At 40.5% G+C, this 20,864-nt stretch overlaps 1 protein-coding gene across 12 annotated transcripts in view; it reads left to right on the forward strand.

Moving 5' to 3' along the window:
* The window catches only part of TAOK3 (TAO kinase 3), a 178,154-nt gene extending 162,321 nt beyond the window's left edge, over positions 1-15,833 (forward strand). For all 12 annotated transcript variants that reach the window (XM_023733765.1, XM_023733757.1, XM_023733764.1 and 9 more), the window contains 4 exons: positions 5,208-5,447; positions 6,905-7,117; positions 13,279-13,461; positions 14,514-15,833. In XM_023733765.1, the coding sequence (XP_023589533.1) occupies positions 5,208-5,447; positions 6,905-7,117; positions 13,279-13,461; positions 14,514-14,675 (798 nt within the window). In that variant the 3' untranslated portion in view covers positions 14,676-15,833. The remainder of the gene's footprint in view (positions 1-5,207; positions 5,448-6,904; positions 7,118-13,278; positions 13,462-14,513) is intronic.
* Positions 15,834-20,864: the final 5,031 nt, after the last annotated feature.

Here is a 20,864-nt window from a genome sequence, read left to right on the forward strand (position 1 = left end):
ATTCCAGAGGCAAATTTAGAAGTGTGTGTGTGTGAGTGTGTGTGTGTGTGTGTGTGTGTAAATAAAATGTTGCATAGTGAACGTTCTTGATAATCCCATTCCACACAGGCTCTACCCTGAGAAGGTCACCGTTAATTTGGTATATATACCTCCAGATTTTTCCCCTATATACATGTATACATACATATAGCTTATATATGATATATAACTTTAAATTTACAAAAATTGAGATCACATTACTGTCAGTATGTATTTGGTTTGCAAGCAACAGAAACAAACTCTGACTGGCTTAAGCCTGGAAAGGAATTTATTGGAAGGATATGGGATAGATGACAGAGCTGAAGAACCGAGCTGGAAAAGATGAAGAGCCAAGCCGGAAAAGCATCTTCTGTGACCCGGGAGCAAAAGCTCCCTACCATTTGGATGAATCTACTCCAGTCATTTTTAGTCGTTGTATCAGTTCTGCCCAAAATTCATATTTGTAGGAGAGATTGAACCTCGCGGGGTAATGTGCCTACCCCTTGCCCAACTGTTTCCCTGATTCCGGATAGTGTGGAGTAATTTCTCAATACAAAAAAAGGAGCCAGTTAACAAAAGAAGGGGAAACTGATGATGAACCTACAAAAATGACAGATGTCCACTATAGTGTTTTGTTACTCTTCCCCCCCCATTTACCATATTAGACATACAGCTGTGCCTCATTCTTTTTAATCATTAATAGTATTTTGTTGTAAAATCGTTTCTTTAATGAGGCACCTCTCAGTGAGCAGTTTGTTGAAGTTTTACAGTATTACTAACAATGCTACAGAGACCATCTTTGTACGTAGATGTTTTTACACACATGCAAGTATTTTTGTAGAAAGTGGAATTTCTGGGTCAAGGAGTATAGATACCTAAAATTTTAAATAGAGGTTGCTAAATGGTTCCCTAAAAGGGTTGTACCAATTTATACATCCATCAACAAAGCACAGGAATGTCTATTTTCCAATATCTTTGGCAAAACTGGGTATTAGCAATCCTTCTAATTAATGAGAATATTTAAAAGGATCACCACAGACGTGGTTGAGCCTCTCACTCTATCATCACTGCATACATTATCTAACCAGTTATTGAAACTAAGAAAGCATTGCATGTCATAGGCTAACAACATCTCCATTTACAAGTCTGAATTCTAGTTCTTCCTCAACCTCGACAGGCTTGAGGACAAAAATTTTGACGTGAGTGAGATGGGCTGCTTTTAAAGACATCAGTACCACTTCCATTGAAACTTAAAATTGAATGCTTGAAACATGATTAGGGAGAGAATGTTCGGGGACACACCCTGGAGCCACATTTTACACAGGCAAGAGGTTGACATACAGTATGGTAAGGTGTTTGGGGGCCATGTTGTGTGCACATGTTAGAAAAGGGTGTATGTTTCAATACTGAGCTCACAGTAAGCTTGGCAAGGTGCTCACAGTGTGAAATGTGGACTGGGGGAAAGGGAGCTTCGTGTCCTTCATCTTAGCTCCCTCCAGGGCATATGCACATTGAGTGCCCTCGTGGCAGAATCACCTGTATCATCATTTTCATTTTTGTTTTTTAAATTTCTGCTCAGCTATGTGTTGAATTTACATCAGCTAAAGGTGCACGTGATGTGGCTCTACTCTACGTTCTGTCATTCGTGCAGATGAAGCCGTCGTTGCATCGAAATTCTTCCGTATCCTAGACTGAAAAAGCATAAAACAGGAAGATAGAAGCCATTTGTTGGGATGTCTTTTAATGAACAATATTGAAAATCTAAAAATCTGAGTTTTAGTCCCAGTTCTGCTTTGTGGAACTTATATGACCTATTAGTTTCTCAATTTCCAAATGCCTTGTTACCACGTATAAAATGGTAAACGCTTGCAGTCTTACTGCCTCATAGGGTTGCAGTTAGGACTGAATGAGGTAAATGAAATCCCACTGAAAATTTTAAAGCACATTACTCATTATTATATAGACACAGCACTAGGCTCATCTTACACTGAATAATTTTTTTCCCCCATAGTTTAAAATATTATAGGCAGCTTACCATCTTACACCCCAGTAACTCAGACGTATGAATTAAAGGTAAAAGGAACAACCTAGAGTTGTTCATTTCAGTATCTTGATTCTCTCTTACTCTGCTAATAGTTTATAGAAACAACACTGAAGATATTATATGCTAGATAATTCATTTCTGAATACAGAAAAATAATACTGATGTATATTTCTACCTTTTGAAGCATTTTCACGTTATTTTATTTAATCTTTACAAGAATGTTAGGACATGGTGGGTTCTGTTATCCTCACTTTACACTTGAGGAAACTAAAATGTAGATTAAGAGATTTGCCCAAAGCCATACTGAAGTCAGTGGAGGAGCTGAAACTGACACTCATGTCTCCTGACTCACACCCTGAAGATTTTTCTATTGATTCTCAAACTTAATATATATCAGAATTACCTGGTAGCTTGTTATAAAGACCAATCACTTGAGACCCAGGTAAATCTGATGCAGGTATTCTGTGGACAACATCCTAGAACATCCTATTAAGCATAAAGAGGAGCATGTGATTTCTTCCAAAACATGTTTGCTTCTTATCTGCCTCTCCCCTCCCTCCCCCCGCCCCAAGAGCTTCAGGGTTCTGGGCAGCTCAGACCTCAGACTCAGGTTGGACTTCTCACTTTAGAAAAGTATGGGATGTTCTGTTGTCCAATTTTGGGGCCCCTGCTACTCAAAGAAAGATGATATTTAAAAAAAAAAAGCCATTGCCGTTGAGTCGATTCCAACTCATAGCAACCTTAGAAACAGGACCTTTAGCCACTTTAGAGGGTTTTCTTAGCTTTCTCTGGATCATTGCTCTGGGAGAGCTTTAGTCCCTGGGAACGGCTCACTGTCCTGTGGTGCCACCTAGGGGCCAGTTGGTGATTTTTGAAAGAAGAACACTTGATGGTCCAGGTAAAGAGAAAAAATAAAACAAGGAACAGAAAAATGCTGGGGGGGGGGAGGGGGAAAGATGCTCTAAAATTATCTTTTATTCCTTAAAACAAACTTATTTATTTATACTTCAGATATTTCCTTGCTAGAAATTAAGCTCCATGTGGGTTATACTTGTTCACTGCTTCACAACAATGCCCAACACAATGCTGCACAAATATTTTTGAATAAATAAATGAATACTTAGTGACTGTGCTCTGGTAATAGCTGCTGTGCTGTTTAAAGTACTTCTTTTCAAATAAATAGAGGCCCAAGTATGCAAGATATTCTGAACCACACCAGTTTGTAAATGTTACTGATATTTCTGTGAAAATTAGTGACTTGCATTTCCTCCCATAGTGGATGCTATCAGAGGAGACACCCTATTGTTCTGATTTAAAGTCTAGCTCAGATGCTTTCTCCTCTCCTTGACTTTCCTAACTAGTAGTAATACCACCCTTTTTGGAAATCTGATAGCATCAAATCTTTACCTCTTTTATAGCCCTTAAGGTTCTTAAAAAAAAACAAAAAGACGTAACATTATTACATAAAATTAAACAGGGAACCTCAAATTAGACTAGCAAAGTATTGGCCACTGAAGTACTTCAGGGATCTGCTTCCAAGAAGAACAACAGCAGAAGCAAAAACAACCTTAATTAAGGTTCTTTTTGATTGCCTATTAACTGAAATTTATTTGAACTAACTTAAGCTAAAACCAGGGAGTTTGCTATAGGATTATCTCATAAAACCCAATAGCAGGAATCCACTGGGCCTACAGAAGGGCTTATAAACCAGTCTGGAACTTAGGCATCAATATACTCCCTGTACTTGTTTTTCTCTTTTTCTTTCTTCTTGCTCTGAAGCCCAGCTGTCTCTGATCCTCAGCCCTCACAGCAGTGGATGGCTATCACATATGTAGTTCTCATATGTCCCTCAATTCCAGTCACATGTGGAGATTAACTGTCTCTGAATCTCAATTTCAACTTCCTAGGAGAGAAAATAGATTGGTAGAGGTTGGGTCACCTGTGTACCTCTGATTGCATCAGCTGTTAGCTGAGCATATACTCCAATAAATGTCTATTACACTTCCCTGGCACAGTGGTTAAGCACTCAACTGCTAACCCAAAGGTCAGCAGTTGGAACCCACCAGCTGCTCAGTGGGAGAAAAGACCCGGCAATCTGCTTCCATAAAGATTACGGCCTAGGAAACCCTATGGGGCAGTTTACTCTGTCACATAGGGTCTCTATGAGTTGGAATTGACTTGACGGCACACAACATTAGAGTATTAGCAACTTGAGGACAGATGTTGTGGCTTAGTAAATATTTTTTATGTACCCAGAGCACATGGTTCAGATCTTTGTATGTAGTGCTAGTCAGAAAATATTCTTGAATTGGTGAATGAAAAAAATGCCACTCATTTTTTCTCTTTTTTCCCTCTAGTTTCCTTTCCTTGCCCCAATTTAAAAAAAAAAAAAAAGGACAGACAGACATAAGTAGCACTGGAAATAACAGAATGAATAGATCTAGAAAAGATCAGACTGTAATGGAAAAGATGGAAGGGGAGAGATCTCATCTGCTTTTTCCCAGCAAGCCCTGACCTCTGAGATTTTAAAAAATAGATAGTTGTCCTACTTCTGATACATGCAAAAACAGGGCATTTCCCAGAAAACTAAGAACATCTCAGGCATTATCAGTTTAATTCCGTGATTCTCAACCGTAGCTGCATATTAAAATCACCTGGAGAACTCCTACAACTATTGATGTCAGGGCCCACTCCAGACCAATTAGTGGAATTTCAGGTTGTGGGATTCAGGTATCTTATGTTTTAAAAGCTTCCCCGATGTGATTTCAGTGGCAAACCAGAGTTGAGAACCACTAGCTTCACTGAAGCAACATTTGTTTAGCATCTACGCGTAACACGTCACCTGATTAAAGTTTACAGCAGTTCTGTGAGATATGAAGGGATCAGGTAGCATTACTCCCATTTTATAGATAGTACAGTTGTGACTGCTATGAAGTTGCCCATCTTGTAAGTGGTGGGCCCAAGAACAGAACCTAAATCTCCAGGGATTGCTAATCTAATCCCATTAAATTATGCTGCCAAATACTAATGGGCTTAATTAAGAGACAGTTAGCCATGCCATTCCTTGCCATCCTTACTTAGTTGTACATTCCTTCCAGTTCATCTCCACTCATCTCTCTCCATTTGTCTTTGTTCCTGAATGCAGGAACTAAATAAAAAGAGGACCCAGAAGGAGATGGAGCATGCCATGCTAATCCGGCACGATGAGTCCACCCGAGAGCTAGAGTACAGGCAGCTGCACACGTTACAGAAGCTTCGCATGGATCTGATCCGTCTACAGCACCAGACCGAACTGGAAAACCAGTTGGAGTACAACAAGAGGCGAGAAAGGGAACTGCACAGAAAGCATGTCATGGAACTCCGGCAACAGCCAAAAAACTTAAAGGTAAGAAGAAATAGAAGTATTTCCATATTTGTGGTACAGAACACAGTTGGACTGGAGTAGTGGTTCCTAAACCTGGCTAATTGTCACAGGTACCTGGGCAACTTTTTAAAATTACAAATTTCTGAGCCCCACACCTACTGAATCAGAATCTCCAGATGTGAAGGACAAGAATCTGTATTTAACAGGCTCCTGAAGAGATGCTGCTGGGAAAGCTGGTTTGGAAACCATTGTACTAGATGATCTCTCAGTTTCTCTTTATATCCATTATGTAATTTCTCTGACCTCTTCATGACCTGCCCTCTTTAAATTTTAAAATTTGGACTAGTAGCAGTGGTTCTAATCCCAGGAAATAAGGAAGTTACTTGGCAGGTATATGACAGATAAATTTCATCTCTCATGCCAGTCAGATTATTGGTAGTAGCTACCTTGAGTGCTCCTGGAAAGAGTATGATTGATTACTGATATCTGTTATGGACACAGGAGTCAGGAATAAATCTACCTGTGACAGGTATTTCCTGCCCCTGCACTAGAAATGTACGTTGAGAAATTCCTTTGGCCTTCACTGCCTCAAGATAATTTCAGCTGCCTGATAATTAACAAGCTATATGGACTAAGCTATTGCTATATGTAGGGAGGATATTATCATTGTTGGCACAGATACAAGGCCAACCGCAGTAATATTATTGGCCACACTCTTCTAACCAAATCCTGTCTAATTTAGTGATCCCAATCATCATATGTCCTCAGTGTGTTCATGAAGTGCACATGTGACTATGAGGCAACCTGGTGGGATGTCTTCTAGCCTTGAATAACACACCCTACCTTCTCCTTGCCAAAATGCATGTCTGATATTGCTACAATCAAGTGCAGCCTCTTATTAGTTAAAAAATATGTATCTAAAATCACTTTTCCCTATTAGTGTATACTAAAATCCAGTGGAAATGGATTAAGATGTGGAGCACTATCCAGATGTTCTCCTTTATTGATTTGTCAAGGAAATGGTATAAGCCAGAACAGTGAGAACTGGCTTATATAATGTCATCCCCTTTCTCACTTGGAAATGGGGGGAAAGTGGGGGGAAAAAAACCAGCAAGAGAACATATTGAAGACTTTGCCTAAGAAACCAATAAAATAATGGCCAACTTTTTAACATGCTAAGCTTCAGTAATCTTCTGCAGTCTGGGTAGAGTTGTCATTCCCTTGGAACAGTTTATTTTTTCTTTGAAGCCATATGTAAATTCCAAATTACTTCTGTTCATTTAATATAAAACCAAAAGTGTTGGTAGAGTTAATGCCTATGTGTGTCATATGTATTATTTTCATTATTGTAAACTAACAATATGGGTCACTGCACCAAAAAACAGATGGTCCAGGCACTGTATTGTTTGTCTTTAGAATGGAAGGCTTTCTGTATTCTGATGTGTCTTTATTTTTCCTTTGTCACTTTTTCTACACAGGCCATGGAAATGCAAATTAAAAAACAGTTTCAGGACACTTGCAAAGTACAGACCAAACAGTATAAAGCACTCAAGAATCACCAGTTGGAAGTTACTCCAAAGAATGAGCACAAAACAATCTTAAAGACACTGAAAGATGAGCAGACGAGAAAACTTGCCATTTTGGCAGAGCAGTATGAACAGAGTATAAATGAAATGATGGCCTCTCAAGCGGTAAGTGGTTAGGTTCGGTGCCATGGCTTCAAGAGCTTTGGGAATCAAGGAAATTCAAGATCCAACCTTTTGTCTCCAAGATGATTCTTGCACAAATTTAGGATATTGGTGTTTTTCTGCTCAAAGAACTGAAGAAATGACGACGCCGAATAAAGCCAAGCCAATGTGGATGCTTGCTGGAATATGTCTGATAACACGGAACTCAAGGAATAACATGTTAAATCAAACCCATGGTACATAGGGACTTTGATGGCAAGATGTGATAGATACCACATATATCATATGACCATTCATCAAAGATTGCTTGCCACCCCCTAAAATAATATCAGGCACAAAGGAATAAGGCACAGTCCCTGCCCTTAGGGAGCTCACAGTCAAGTGAGGAAGACAGATACATAGGCACATTTATTCAATAAACTTTTACTAAGCATCTTTGTTCAGCACTCTGCTGGGCTCAGAGATATTCCAGTGAGCTAGATAGGCAACAGTTAGTCACTGCCCTCACACTGTTTTCAGTCTAGCAAGGAGGTCAGACACTTAAAGCAATAATAATAAAGCCTCAGGGCTTTGAAGTGCGAGGTACTGGGGGCTATGGGAGGACAAGTAGGAAGAATTAATCTTATGTAGGGAAAGTTTCCCAGCTGGAGCCAAGAGGCTTGAAGGAATTCATTGAGGTAAACGGGTTCCATGAAAAGGGACCAACATAGGTTCAAGGATGGAAAGTGTGCATATGGCAACTGAAGGAACTTTGGTGTGAGCCCAAAATTCAAGGAGAGAATTGTGGGAGACCAAAATGGAGAGATCTTAAAGGTCTTGGCAAGCCAGGAATGGGAGCTTGCCTGGTAATTCAGTGAAGGTTTCATAAGATGAGTCTTAAAGAGTAAGAGTTTACCAAACAGGCATATGCAAAGACTCAAAGGCCTGAAAGAGCATGGCACATTTGAGAAACTCATTATGGTTGCTATGGCAGTAGTATAGAGTGCTTGTTTAGAGGAAGCAGGTCAGAGGTCAGATCCTCAAACACCATATTAAGGAGTTTGGACATTATTCTATAAGCAATGGAGAACTACTGAGGCCTATTTTAAAAAGGACAGTGATGGGACCAGATTTGTGTTGTAGAAAGATACTGGTAGTAATGCGGCAAATATAGGTAAAAAGGCCTGTTAGGAAGCTTCTGTAATAGTCTAGATAAAAAATGATGAAGGCCTGAACTAAGAGCATTCTAATAAAGATGTGAGGAAGGGAAGGATTTGAGAAATATTTAGGAGATAAAACAGAATTTGGTGAGCAGTTTGAGAGGTAGGTTTGACAATAGACTGAAACAGGTCACCATTTACCAAGATAGGAAAATAGGAGGGGTGAGTTTGGATGGCTGGGAAGATAATTGACTAAATCCTGGACATGTTATTTGAGTATAGATAGGTACAGAGATGGAAATATGAATCTATAAATTTAGGAAGGATGTCAGAACTAAAGACAAAAAGTTAGACATCATTGGTATATGGGGCAGTTGTAGCTGTTAGGAATAGATGATATCTACTAGGGACAGGAGATGGCATTAGAGGGGAAGGGGACTAAGGACAGAGTCTAGTGAATACAACCTTTTGAGGGCTGAGTAGAAGTTGACCAAAGAAGACAAGTAACCAGAGACACGGGAGGGGAACCAGAACAGATCATGTCACAAAAAACAGAACGAAGTTTTCTGGCTGATCATTGCAAATGTCACAGAAAAACCAGTTAAAATAATGAACTTTGAGGTGTCCATTAAATTTGACAGTGGGCTTGACCATTAATTGTCACAGACAATAAATGGAATAGTGGGAATGGAAGACATTATAGGGCATTGAAAGAATAATTAGAAGGTGAGATAGAAACTGTACGTGAGGCTGCTCTTCCCAGATCCTTAACAGTGGTGGAAAGGAGAAAGAGCTGCAGCTAGAGAAGGAAACGGAGTTAAAGGAGGACTTCTGTTCATTGGGAAAGGCTTGAACATGTTTTTATGCTGAGGGTAGGAACCAGGGCATTCATTCTTCTGACTAGTATTTATTGAGTGCCTAGACTGTGCCCCAGGCATCATGGAATACTGTGGTGAATGAGACAATACTGGATCATGTCTTTGTGGAGTTTATAGAACAGTGAAGGAAGAAGACATTGAAAAAGTCTGCTTGATGTTATGGCTGAGCACGTGCAGGGTGCCAACAGAGTGTAAACCAGGAGTGCTAACCTGGTCTGGAGAGTTGGGAAAGGCCTCTCTGACAAAAGGATTATTTAATCTGAGGTGTAGGAGCACGTTCCAGGCAAAAGGACCTGTATGTGTAAAGATGGGAAAGACAGTGGCACTTTTGAAGAATTCAGAGAAATACATTATGTTTGAAATATAGAGAACTAGGAGGAGAATAACATGAGAATAACAGTAGAGGGGAAATCGGGACTAGATCATATAGGAGCTTGCAGGCTTTGTGAAGAATTTTTTATCTTTATTCTAAAAGCAGTGGGAGGCCATTGAAAAGTATTCAGCAGGGGCCTGACATCAGATTTGCATTTTTGAACCATCCTTCTGGTGACCGGTGGAGAATGGCCTGGGAGATGGCAATAGTGGATATAAGGAAATCATTTATGAAGTTGCTGCTTTTGTTTGGGCATGAGGAAGTGGTGCTAGACTAGAGAGGAGGCAATCGGGATGAAGAAAAGAGAACAAGTTTGAAATCTAGGAAGGAGGTAGAACTGAGACCAGACTGAATGTGAAGGGGTATTAAGGATGACTCCCTGTCTTCTGGGTTTGAGCAAAATGGCAGATGCTGTGCCATTTACCTATATGGTGAAAATGGAGATGGAACAGATTGGGGAAATGGGAAGGGAAAAATGATGAGTTCACGTTAGTTGTGTTGAGCTTGAGGCCCTGGGAAAGATCCAGGTAAAAATGTCTAGTTGTCAACTGGATAAGCTAGTCTGAACCTCAGAAGTGAAGTCCGAAATAGAGAGATAAATGAGGGAGTCGTTTGCATACAAACGGTAACTGAAGCCTTTGGAATAAATGCGATTCATAGGAAGAGGGCCCAGGACACAGCCCTGAGATACACCCACATTTAATGACCAGGTTAGGTAGGGAGTAGCTGGAAAAGGAATAGCCAGAGAGGGAGGAAGAAACTAAGAGGGGTGGCATCTCAGAAGGCCAGGGAAAGTTTTCAAGAAAAAAGGGGCAATCAACAAAGCCAAATGCTGCTGGGAGGTCTAGTAAGATAAGGACTACTGCAGGATGTTCACTGGTGACCTTCATGTGAGCTATATAAGTAGAGAGGTAGGATCACATTGAGGAATGAAAGATGAGGAGTGCAGAGATAGGCCAACGGTAAGGAAAAGGGGAGAGAGAGCTGATGGGGACATAGAGGTTGATAGGATTTTTGTCTTGTTCATCTTTGTATTCTCAGCATCTGCAGCATTGCCTGGCATATAGCAAGTGCTCAATGAATGTTTATTATAGAAGATGGAAGAGAATGAGATTAAGAATATAGGTCCATGACTGCTCTTGAATAAAAGGAGAGAAATACCCTTTTTTTGAGACAAGGAGGAGATAAAAGAACGTATGATATTGACAGCTACTCTTTACTGGCTGCTTTATCGAGTGCCAGGCACTGTTTTAAATATTGTCTAGGTGTTATTTCATTTTTTTGAAAGCCCTTTAAAGCAGTTACTGTTTTAACCCTAGTTTACCTATGAGGAAGCTGAGGTTTAGTGACGCAGAGCCGTTTGCTTAGGGCAGGTGTTGGCAGACTTTTTCTGTAAAGGGTCCAAGTAAATATTTTAGGCTTTGTGGACCATGTGGTTTCTGTCACACCTACTCAACTCTACTGTTGTTGTGTGAAGGTAGCCATTGACAAGATGTAAACAAATGAGCGTGTCTGTCTTCCAGTAAAGCTTTATTTACAAAAACAGGCAGCAGGCCAGATGTGGCTTATGTGCTATAGTTTGCCAAACCCTGGTTTAGGGAGTCATGTAGCTAATTAGTGGTGAAGCTGAAATTTGAGCCCTTTTTTTGGCCTAAAGCCTATATGCTTGGCGACTATTACATTATACTGCTTCTATCACTTCAGTTTAACCCACTTTAGAAAACAGACATATCGATCTATACTCTTATAAAATTTTTTAATGGTTTTTGGTCTGTGCAACTTTTAGGTGATGGATACCAAATACTGGAATATTCTCTGATTTCTGGCACTGGGACTTTCATAGAGTCAGAAGCTGGTGCAGAATAACCTAGTTACTGACATTATAATAGAATGCCAGAAACAAAAGATGGAGGTGATTCAACGGACTAAACTGCCCACAGGATGAGTCTCTCACCCACTAGGCCAGGGCTTATAGCAGCCAATGCTAGACAAGGAGAAGGGAACAGGGCTTTCATTCCCTTTACCAGTAAAGAACCTCCCATATCATGATAGGATGGATAACAGTCCTCACTGGGGAGCCTGTAAATCCTTTGGCATTTTATGCCTGAGGCTGTTCCTGAGTCTGCTGCAGACTGGCTGTCCATTGTGGCTAGTATCTCTTCTCCCTTCATTCCTCATCGGGAAAATGAGAAGAGACCTATATTCTCTTTAGTGGGTTTTAATAAAAGCTGGTTAGGATTAATTATTAGAAAGTACCTTGAAGATATGATTACATTATTTATCTTATGTTCATTTTATCTCTTTAGTATATTTCTCCCAAAGTACTAAAGAAGACACTATGCAAGTAACTTTCTAAAACCATTCTAATAACGTTTCAATGGGTCATTTCTCAACTGAGATTTGGAGATATATTGATAATTGTTACAAATTGTACAGAGTAGGGAAGGAAGCATAAGGTAGGGACTAAGTATCTTGGCAAAGTGATCTACTGGTCTGTCTTGGCAAAGTGGAAACATTCAGGTAAGCTCAGGATAGACAGAACCATCCAATTCAAGGGTTCTAATCTCATAGTTCTCAGCTGAACTGAGGACCTGCTAAATCTGGACAAAACAGCCTGGGATGGGGTGAGGTTATCATCCCTAAGCATAGTTCTGCTAATGACCAAAAACCTTTCCTGACCCATTACCCTGGGGACAGTTATACTGTGCTCGTTGAGAGGAAGGCATTTCTGCTGGCTGGTTTGGCTCATTCCCCACACAGGATCTGGGCATCTTGGTGTATAAATACAAAGTTTACTTGCTGCAGGGAACAAGGGAAACTACCAGGCTGCCTTATGTTCGGGATTTCCCTGCTTCAAACCAGAATATGCCCCATGACATTATCACGACTACCCCCTGGGGGGAAGAGATTTTGAGCCACTTGAGTAATCTCTTGGTTATAGCAGGATAACTTGGATAGCTAATACCCATTGCCGTTGAGTCGATTCTGACTCATAGCGACCCTATAGAACTGCCGCATAGGGTTTCCAAAGAGCAGCTGGTGGATTCAAATTGCCAACTTTTTGGTTAGCAGCCAAGCTCTTAACCACTGTGCCACGAGGGCTCCTAGGTAGCTAATAGGGGCCAACATAACTTGCTAGGAGCATATCAGTACTGTGGTATATTCTTTAAGTTTTACAGAGATTGGATTCATTTTTTAAAGTTAAGGATATCTAAGTATATGATGGGTTTTGAGTTAAAGATATCTAAATATGGAAATGGTCTCATCAAAACCAAAATAAGGATAGCAGCGACTATTTATTGAATACTTAGTATGCATCAACAACTGTGCCAAGGACTTTAGATGAATTTTTTTATTTAATCCTCACAACAATCTTAGAAAGTAGGAACTATTATTGTTATTTTGTTCAGGTGAAAAATATGAAGCTTGGAGAGGTTAAATAACTTGCCAAGGTGTTGTCTGTAAGTGAACAGAGCTAGAATTCAAACTCAGGTGTTAGCCTCAAAAGCCTTTGGGCTCAGTCACTGCAGCGTGTCACCATCCTGATTCCCGCTGCTGTGGTTTCAGACCATCCTGAAAAGAATGTGTGTTTACAACTTTGGAGCCTATTGGGCAGACTTGACTGTAATTTTTGATTCCTAACTCTGAACGTACCTAGGGCATCTGTTTTTCTGAGGGGACCCATTTCAATCCAAATAAGGAAACATCTTCCAGTAGTCACCAAGTGCTATAAGCTAGAGGGAATTACAGTGTGTGTCTTCTGTGCCCCCGCAGTTACGGCTAGATGAGGCTCAAGAAGCAGAATGCCAGGCCTTGAGGCTACAGCTCCAGCAGGAAATGGAGCTGCTCAATGCCTACCAGAGCAAAATCAAGATGCAAACAGAGGCACAGCATGAACGCGAGCTCCAGAAGCTAGAGCAGAGGGTGTCTCTGCGTAGAGCACATCTTGAGCAGAAGGTACGGTTGTTAACTGTGGGTCCTGTACAGCTGGGTGGAGGGTGGAGAGACGGTCTCGGAAATGCCCCTTACTGAGCCCTGCCTCTGTACAGGGAGAGTAAACTAGGCCCTTTACATTCATCATCTGCTTTTATAGTCCCAATGTCTCTGAGAGGTGGGCGTCATCCCCATTCTACAGGGCAGGCTCAGAATGGTTAAGTTACTTGCACAAGTCTGTTTGACTGCACAGCTTAAGCCCTTTCTACTCCTCTGCTAGGAAACCCTCAACCTTCCCAACCACAGGAGTGACATGGGTTACTGGGTAGTTGATATGACATGAAAGGTGACGGGAGCTGGTAGCATGGGGTTAAAAGCTCCTGTTAGATGTTCCTGGCTGCTAAATGGCACAACGAAGCCATATGCAGATTTGGCTTTTATTTTCAGCTATTTCTAAACCAAGAGATACCACCAGCAGGGCTCTTTAAGAAAATTAAAATGGAGAGGCTGATAATGCCATGTATAATAAATGTTATCTGAATTGAAATATTCATTGCTTTAGATGTTGCTGGGGAATATGAAGTAGAAAAGATTTCATAAAGCATCTCAGAGATGTTAAGCATTTATTTGCTTAACCAGTTATTGGTACTTCCTTCCAGTAGACCAATGTAACCAGTATTTTCCCAGATGCTGCTGTAGAACTAAATTGCTAATGACCCAGGGGGCATTCAGCTCTCTATGGAAAAGCAGCACAATCTAATTGTGCTTCAGTGTCTTTTAGCTGCTCCCGAGATATCTCCTGCTGAAACAGGACACTGACCTAGATCAGCCCAGGTGCTTGGCTCGCTAGAATGGTATTTCAAGCCCTAGGTGGGCCCCAAACATTTTTATTCTGGTGAGCCAGTTTTAAGTGTAATAGAGAGGCTTATCACAGGACTCTCCCAGCCCTTCTCCGTCTCGTTTACTCTCGCTTCCTGTGTACGGGTCACGTATGTGCATGTGTATGTACAAGCGTGCGTGTGGGTACTTGTTGGGAGATCCTCTCCACTAAGGACTGCTCATTGTGCTTATTTCAGATTGAAGAAGAGCTGGCTGCCCTTCAGAAGGAACGCAGCGAGAGAATAAAGTACCTATTGGAAAGGCAAGAGCGAGAGATTGAAACTTTTGACGTGGAGAGCCTCAGAATGGGATTTGGGAATCTGGTTACATTAGATTTTCCTAAGGAGGACTATAGATGAGATTAAATTTTTTGCCATTTACAAAAAAAAGAAAAACAAAAAAAATTCAGACCCTGCAAAACCACATTCCCCATTTTAACGGGCGTTGCTCTCGCGCTCTCTCTCTCTCTCTCTCTTACTCTTACTGACATCGTGTCGGACTAGTGCCTGTTTATTCTTACTCCATCAGGGGCCCCCTTCCTCCCCCCGTGTCAACTTTCAGTGCTGGCCAGAACCTGGCCATCTCTTCTACTCACTCATAGTACACGTCACAGTATTGATGTGATTCAAAATGTTTCAGTGAAAGCTTTTGGAGACAATTTTAACAAAACCAATAAACCAACAACAACAACAAAAGTGGATGTATATTGCTTTAAGCAATCACTCATTACCACCAATCTGTGAAAGTAAAGCAAAAAAATAAATAAGTAAATAAATAATAAATGCCAAGGGGGAGAGAGACACAATATCCGCAGCCTTACACCTTAACTAGCTGCTGCATTATTTTATTTTATTTTATTTTTTTGGTATTTATTCATCAGGAATAAAAAAAATAAAAAAAAACAAAGTTTTATTAAAGATTGAGAATTTGATACATTTTACAGAAACTAATTGTGATGTACATATCAGTGGTGACATATTATTACTTTTTTGGGGATTGGGGGGATAGGTGGGGTGAAGAGATCTTGTGATTTTTAAGAACCTGCTGGCAAGAGTTTAACTTGTCTTCAGCATATTCTGATTGTATCATAATCATTTTCTGCTGTTGCAGAGGATGTGAATACACTTAAGGAGCTCACAGAATCCCAGTAGCACAAATTGGGCTTTGGCAAATCGTGTATTTTGTGTATAGAAGGAATTTAAGGAGAGGTATTACTTATTTTCATATTGTATTTTAACTGTTTCTCTGATCAAATTTTTTTACTTCCTCCTCCTGTTCCTCCCCCCCACCTCCCTCCTTTTCCAATTCAGTATTTGGAGTTCAACACTGTTTCTCAATCAGATCATCTTGATCTTTTTCTTTATTTCCCTTCCCCTCCCTAAGTCCCATATCTTGGTCATAAATATTGCATTATTCACACTTTCAAACTGTGTATTTTCTTACAATAAAAAATGATGAAAAAAAAAAGGCTTTACTTCTTTTGCATGCACTTTAAAAAAAAAACAAAACAAACCATTTTTCAGGATCCAAGGAAGAGCATGATAACTGTCAGAGCTTTTAATTATATTTGTAAATAAAAGTGTTCATCACATCGCCTTGCTGTGTTATTGTAGCAGGAAGTTTCCCTTCCAGGTTCACCAGATCACTGTTCAGAGGGAGAGCCGCCCTCCTGAAACCATTTTGCCACATCCTCGGTTGCTCCGGACAGAGCCATTCAACGTTCAGGGTAAAGCTGCGTTATCCACATTCTTCCACTGGGCTGAAGATAGTGTTGCCCTGTTTGAAGTGGTCAACTACACCTTTCTGCTCTTTAGAAAAAGGCATGTGCATGAGTGCACACATATACGCATACCAGTATGCCAGTTGTGCGAAGAAGCATGTATTGCTGACAAGTTGGGCAGCCTTAAATAGGAGGTTATGGAGAAGGCATTATAACCAAATATGTTAAATGATCCCACTGTAACAGTGATCCTCCTTCCCCTCCTATTCTGCTTTTATTAGAATAATTTTATGTGCACAATAATGTAAAAAATGTAATTTCTAGGATATGGTTTTGGGGTCAAGATAACCTCAGTAAGATCTCATATTCTCAGTGTTCTAATCCTGGACATTGGAAATTATTTAGAATGATGACCTGAAGGCCATGCTTGTATCTCTAGGGCGTGCAGTCATCACAGAGAAATGTGACCGGTCATGTTCACTATGATAAAGTAGAAATGCATACTCAAAAAATGACAAAGTATTTATCAACAAGGGTTAACTCCAAATTTAAATTTAATAATTAACCATCCGGTTTCCCGAGCATTTCAGTTCACTGAAGTTAGATATATATGAAAATAATTACTGGAAAGGGCTGGTGAGAAGACTCGTAATTGTCAAAGAAAAACAACATCATGGGACACTACACTAAGCATTTTAGATGAAATAAGCTCACACCAGGGTAAGTGGCAGTGGGATCTGAATCGAAACCTGTCTGATTTCAGAACCCACATTCCTAAGCAGTGGGCCACACTGCCATCCAAAAGGACAGTAAGTCTTAAGGCAGAAAAACTTCCTTGAGTCTATTTCATCCATTTCTCTCTGTGCTGAAAAATGTCTAGCTAGCTTGTGTAAAGGCCTCAGGCTTGTGAGATTATGGGTGCTGAGCTTTGTTCCCTCTCCACAAGTTTGTCTGCCATGTCCCAAGGCAGACTAACCAGAAAGAAGGAATGTGGGTGTGTGCTCCTAACACCTGGTACAGGCAGCCTTCTTTCTAGTACCACCAGCATGAGGAAGCAGCGAGAATAGAGAGAGACTAGAATGGCAGCAAGAGAATGGGTAGGGAAGAAGTGCCGGAGCAGCAGCAGAGAGCCAGGATCCTGTTTCTCCAGCATGTACTAAAGTCCCCTGAGTTAAAAGAATGATTACAGTTTTGTCATACATATTAGTAAAAGCTGCCTACCTTTGATCCGGAATTATTCATTCAATGAATATTTACTGAGTACCTTATATGCCAGGCACCATGCTTGTTATGGATTGAATTGTGTGCCAAAAAAATAAGTTGTAAATCCTAACCCCCTATACCTGTGGACGCAATCCCATTTGGGACTAGGGTTTTCTTTGTTGTGTTACTGAGACCATATCAGTGTAGGGTGTGTCTGCAACCTAATCACTTTTGAGATCTAAAAAGCGGATTCAGCACAAAAGCAAGCAAGCACAAATGGAGGAAGGATTGATGCCACGTGGAGATCTCGAAGGAATGCTGAGAAAAATGCTAGAGAAACTGAGACAAAGGTTTTCCCCTAGAGAAGACAGAGAGAGCCTACCCCTAGAGCCAGTGCCCTGAACTCAGACTTCTGGCCTCCTAAACTGTGAGAAAATTAATTTCTTTGTTAAAACCACCCACTTTGGTATTTCTGTTATAGTAGCAGTAAGAAACTAAGAATTTGGTACCAGAGAGAGTGGTACCTAATATGTGCAACTGGTTTTGGAATTGGATAATGGGTAGAGGCTGGAGGAATTTTGATGTACTTCATAGTAAGGGCCTAGTTTGTCTTGAAGAGACCGTTGGTAGAATTATGGACATTAAGCGTGATTCTGATCCGGGCTAAGACAGAACTGAGAGCTGTGATGAAAGCTATCATCATGAACAGTGTGTTGCTAGAAATGTAAACGTTAAATGCACTTCTGGTGAGGCTTTAAAAGGAAATGATGAACATGTGATTGGACATTGGAGGGAAGGTGATGCTTTCTATGCCTTGGCAAAGAACTTGTCTGAGTTATGTTCAAATATCTGGTGGGAGGCAGAACTTGTAAGTGATGGACTTGGATATTTGGCAGAGGAAATTTCTAAGCAAGATCTAAAAGGGGCCGAGTGGTTTTTTCCTTGCTGCTTACAGTAAAATGCACGAGGAAAGAGAGACTTAAAAATGAACTGTGCAAAATGAAACCAAGACTTAAAGACCTGGAAAATTCCGTTGTACAAACTAATGAGATATATCAAAGGAAAAAGTAGGGAAGGGTTAGGGAGTTCAGAAGTGCCAGAGTCTGCATTCATTCAAGAAATATCTATTGACCATCTACTGTGTAATGGTAAATAAGATGGATGTGGTCACTACTCTGCTGGAGCTCATGGTTTAAATTTCCTCCACTAAAACAGACAAGTAAATCAATAATGGACTAGACTACTCAAAAGAGGACCAAGAGTGCTGTTACAATGCAAGTACTGGGTGCTACCAGGAGTTTAGAAGAACTGCAACAATTTCAGACATAGTGTCAGAGAATGCTTACTAGTGATGTCTAATTAACTGGGTAAAAGAATTCATCTGGAAGGGTGTACTAGAGAGCAAACAGTGTGTACAAAGGCTGATCTCAGCCTCACTTCATTCCTCTCTTCCCCCTGCTCATGATGTAACAGTCGAACTGACCTGTTGTTGCATCCAACACTCCAAATTCATTCCTGCTACAAAGTCTTTGCACTTGGTATTGGATTATTCTACCTAGACCTTCAAAGAGGATATTCCTGACTTGTCAGTCTAAGGAGGTCCATCCCACCCTGTTATATTCTATCATAGCATCATTTATTTCTTGAATTTACCACCATCTGTTATTATTTGCTTATGTATTTGTTGGTAAAGAGTATACCTGGGCAACTAGAAACATGCCCATGTAAGAACTCCCCGTACCCTTCTGATTTTAATTTAGTAAGATATTTTACTATAGAAATGATCCAATATAAAAATACATTCTGATTGTTCCAGTTTGGCATAGCCATGTAAGCCCACTACAGCCTATCTCTCCTGCTGACTACAACTAAAAACTAGACAAAATGCAAAATCAGTGACCAGAGGAGATTGAAAAATAAAAGGTGGCTTTGTGGAAGGCAGTCAAAACATGGAGAAGCAACCTAGATAGGGGAATGAAGAAAAAATAAAACCATTCATAGATGAAGGTAAATTAAGAGAATTTATTGCCAGCAGACATGCTGTATAAGAAATGTTAAAGGAATGGTTATGAGGGTAGGGGGAGGGAATTCACTAACTAGATAGTAGACAAGAATTATCTTAGGTGAAGGAAAGGGCAACACACAATACAGGGGAAGTCAGCACAACTGGACTACACCAAAAGCGAAGAAGTTTCCTGAACACAACAAAACACCTCTGAGAGACAGAGTAGCAGGGGCAGGGGTCTGGGGACGATGGTTTCGGGGGACATCTAGGTCAACTGGCATAACAAAGTTTATTAAGAAAATGTTCTGCATCCCACTTTGGTGAGTGGCGTCTGGGGTCTTAAAAGCTAGCGAGCGGCCATCTAAGATGCATCACTTGGTCTCAACCCACCTGGAGCAAAGGAGAATGAAGAACACCAAAGACACAAGGTAAATATGAGCCCAGGAGACAGAAAGGGCCACATAAACCAGAGACTCCATCAGCCTGAGACCAGAAGAACCAGAAGATACCCGGCTACCATGAATGACCGCCCTAATAGGGAACACAAGACAGTCCCTGATGCAGCAGGAAAAAAGTAGGGTGCAGAACTCAAATTCTAGTAAAAAGACCAGACTTAATGGTTTACTGAGACGAGGGACCCCTGAAGACATGGCCCCCAGACACTCTGTTAGCCCAAAACTAAAACCATTCCCCAAACCAACTTTTCAGACAAAGATTAGACTGGCCTATAAAACATAAAATAATACTCGTGAAGAGTATGCTTCTTAGTTCAGGTAGATACACGAGACTAAATGGGCAGCTCCTGTCTGGAGGCAGGATGAGAAGGCAGAAAGGGATTGGAGCTGGTTGAACGGACACCGGGAAACCCAGGATGGAGAGGGGGAGTGTGCTGTCACATTATAGGGAAAGCAACTAGGGTCACATAACAGTATGTGTTTAAATTTCTGTATGAGAAATTAACTTGAGCTGTAAACTTTCACCTAAAGCACAATAAATAAACAAAAAAGAAATGCTAAAGGAAGTTCTTCACACTGAAGGGAAAACGATACCAGAAAGAAACTTGGATCTTCAGGAATGAAGAAAGAGCAACAAATGATAAATATCTGGAAAACTATGAAAGACTTTTTTCCATTGGACTTACCATGCCAGCCCCCATAATCACATGAGTGAATTCCTTAAAATTTAATGAAATATATATATACATATTTCCCATGAATTTACCACCACTGATAAACAGAACTATTGGTTCTATTTCTCTGGGAAAACCCTAACTGATAATGATCTTGATACTGGGAAACTGGGTGTTGCTCTAACAAATACCTAGAAATGTGGACATGGCTTTGACATTGTGCAATAGGGAGAGGCCAGAAGAATTTTGAGGCACATGATAAAAAAAGCCTAGATTGCTTTGAAAGGACTGTTGGTAGAAATATGGATGTGAAAGGTGAGTATGGTGAAGGTTCAGAAAGAAGAGTGAAGAGCTACAAGAAAAGCTTCTATCATCTTAGAGAATATATATATATATCATCATGAACAGAATGTTGCTAGAAATGTGAATGTTTAAAGGTACTTCTGGTGAGGTCTCAGACAGGAATAAGGACCATGTTACTGAACACTGGC

The sequence above is a fragment of the Trichechus manatus genome, unplaced genomic scaffold (assembly GCF_000243295.1).
Source record: "Trichechus manatus latirostris isolate Lorelei unplaced genomic scaffold, TriManLat1.0 scaffold00061, whole genome shotgun sequence".
Taxonomy (NCBI): Eukaryota; Metazoa; Chordata; class Mammalia; order Sirenia; family Trichechidae; genus Trichechus; species Trichechus manatus.